This window comes from Penaeus vannamei, chromosome 26 (genome assembly GCF_042767895.1).
Source record: "Penaeus vannamei isolate JL-2024 chromosome 26, ASM4276789v1, whole genome shotgun sequence".
NCBI lineage: Eukaryota > Metazoa > Arthropoda > Malacostraca > Decapoda > Penaeidae > Penaeus > Penaeus vannamei.
In genome coordinates this window covers 34,809,376-34,811,875 of record NC_091574.1, presented here as the reverse complement: position 1 = coordinate 34,811,875, position 2,500 = coordinate 34,809,376, and the positions used below count along the sequence as shown (strand labels likewise).

The 2,500-nt window shown below is 39.7% G+C and overlaps 1 protein-coding gene across 1 annotated transcript in view; it reads left to right on the top strand.

The window, feature by feature from the left end:
* The window catches only part of LOC113803682 (keratin, type II cytoskeletal 3), an 8,238-nt gene that overhangs the window by 4,556 nt on the left and 1,182 nt on the right, over positions 1 to 2,500 (top strand). Inside the window, exons 2-3 of the mRNA XM_027354489.2 lie at positions 218 to 368; positions 1,504 to 1,916. Of these exons, the coding sequence (XP_027210290.2) occupies positions 218 to 368; positions 1,504 to 1,916 (564 nt within the window). The remainder of the gene's footprint in view (positions 1 to 217; positions 369 to 1,503; positions 1,917 to 2,500) is intronic.

The following is a 2,500-nucleotide window of genomic DNA, read 5'->3' as shown; positions in this document are numbered from 1 at the left end:
CAAGGGTTTTCCCCGTTCCTAACTTATCAATCATTTGATATAATTTTTGACATAATTTCCGTCATGTATAGAGCTAACTTCAAGCACACAAGCCCACAAAAAATATGAAAACAACATCTAGATTACTTTCCAAAAGATTCCAAAATTCGTTTCTCATAAACTCCCCAAAACGCCTCTATCCTATATAAAATCCTGTCTTTGTCCCGCAAAAAAAAAGATTACGTTATATCCCCAAGTGGCAACTCGAGGAACCCCCAAGGAAGGGACAAGGACCTACAAAAGGTGAGTCTGAGGACAAGCTCTCCTCACACTTCTCTTCGGCTAAGACGGTGCTAAGACTAAACGTGATGAAGTTGGCTCTTTCCCTGGTAAGGAGAAGAAACTTCAAGGTTTTTTGTTTGTTTGTTTTGCGTGCGTGCGTGTGTGTGTGTGTGTGTCTTTGGTTGGTTGGTTCTTTTTACTACATGGACGTGTTCGACATGGCGTTTATTTGCATGTATTTGCATGTCTGTTTGCGTTTGTTGTATTTTCTTTATTTGCCATGTGAGTGTGTCTGTGATATATCAAAGGTCTTTTCTGTAACATCTCCGAAACCCAAACACTTTGATGCATTTTCATATATCTTCAAAAATGTGTGCCCCTAACGCAAATATTAATGGAACCTGATGAAAGCCATTTTCGGTTCGAATGGCTCTACTTGATACAAAGTGATACACTCCAGTCAGCTAATCAGTGCGGGATATTTTTTTTACAAATAGTTTACGTAGTCTCATCAATTACGAATCACACTGTATATTTCTTGGCACAAGATTCTTATATAAAAGTGCATAAAATGTTTATTTGCCTTTCTGGATGTATATCAGATACGTGTTCGCTCTATCTGGGTATATTTTGAAGATAATCATGAGAGTCGCTAAAACTATACGCCTTGAATTTTTAGCGAATCTGTCATATGCCGTGCCTTTGATGGGATTACAGTCTTCGGTATATTTCAAAATTAAATTTCTATGGTATACCCTTACAGGCTCAAAAATATCAAAGGAAAGGTTGTCTATCTTGACCTGTTGAAATATTAAAGGCATTACAGCGTTGGAACCATCCAGTAGGCTGAGATTCTGAGATTTCAACTTTATGTAAACTTAGTTCACTGGTGGTGGATACGTTAAGATGAAAACTTCAAGCTACTTGCATCTGCCTTTACTGTGAAAAAAAATAATGGCAGTATAAAAAAAGAAAATGTTTTGTCTGAATCTAAGAAATGAATGATTCCACAGTTTTGCGAAGCGAAGGGTGGTGTGCATAAATAATTTAAGATGCAGAGTAGTCAGGTACTTTTTTTCCATTTAATATGAAGCTTCCAAATATATCAGCATATTAATTGCTTTATTTTTTCTGTTGCCTTTAAATAAATCAGTATAAACTGATACCGTGTTCTAATTTTGCTTACTAATTTGTCCTTTATTTATCGTGTCGGTGCCTTCCTATCAATCAATTGCCTTCCAGTTGCTTTTGGGCGCAGCAGCCTCGCTGTGCCTGGCGGAGGCGGACCCGGAGGCCGACCCTGCGGCAAAACCTGCGGCAGATCCGGCGGCCTGCGGAGGCAAGTTCTGCGGCGGCGGCGGCGGAGGTCTTAGCGTCAACTTGAAGGGCTCGCTCGCCATCAACAAGGGCTTCGGTGGAGGTGGAGGTTTCCGCCGTGGAGGCTTCGGCCGCGGAGGTTTCGGCCGCGGAGGTTTCCGAGGCGGGAGGTTCCATGGCGGACGAGGCTTCGGAGGCGGGAGGTTCGGAGGTTTCGGAGGCGGGCATCACGGAGGCTTTGGAGGCGGAGGCTTCGGCGGCCACCACGGAGGCTTCGGCGGCCACCATGGAGGCTTTGGAGGCGGAGGCTTCGGCGGCCACCACGGAGGCTTCATAGCGTAAGTGTGGAAATGTGGCCAAGGCTCCCTCTCATTTCACGCACACATTGCACAGGACTCGAACCCGCCGCCCTGTGTCCGTCCATTGCGGCCAAGAGCCGGGGGGGCGTGTGGAGGGACATTAGACTCAGTGAAATGCGGACGGAATTCAGGGGCGCCTTTGGCCTGCAATGGACAGAAATGCATACTACACACACAGAGATTCACACACATACAAATCTATACATATATAGATAGATAGATAGATATACATACATATATATATATATATATATATATATATATATATATATATATATATATATATATATATACATATATATATACATATATATATATATATACATATATATATATATATATATATATATATTACACATATATATATATATATATATATATTACACATATATATATATATATGTATGTATATGTATATCTACATACAATTATACATATGTATATATATATATATATATATATATATATATATATATATATATATATATATATATATATATATTTATATATATATATATATATATATATATAAACAGAGAGAGAGAGAGAGAGAGAGAGAGAGA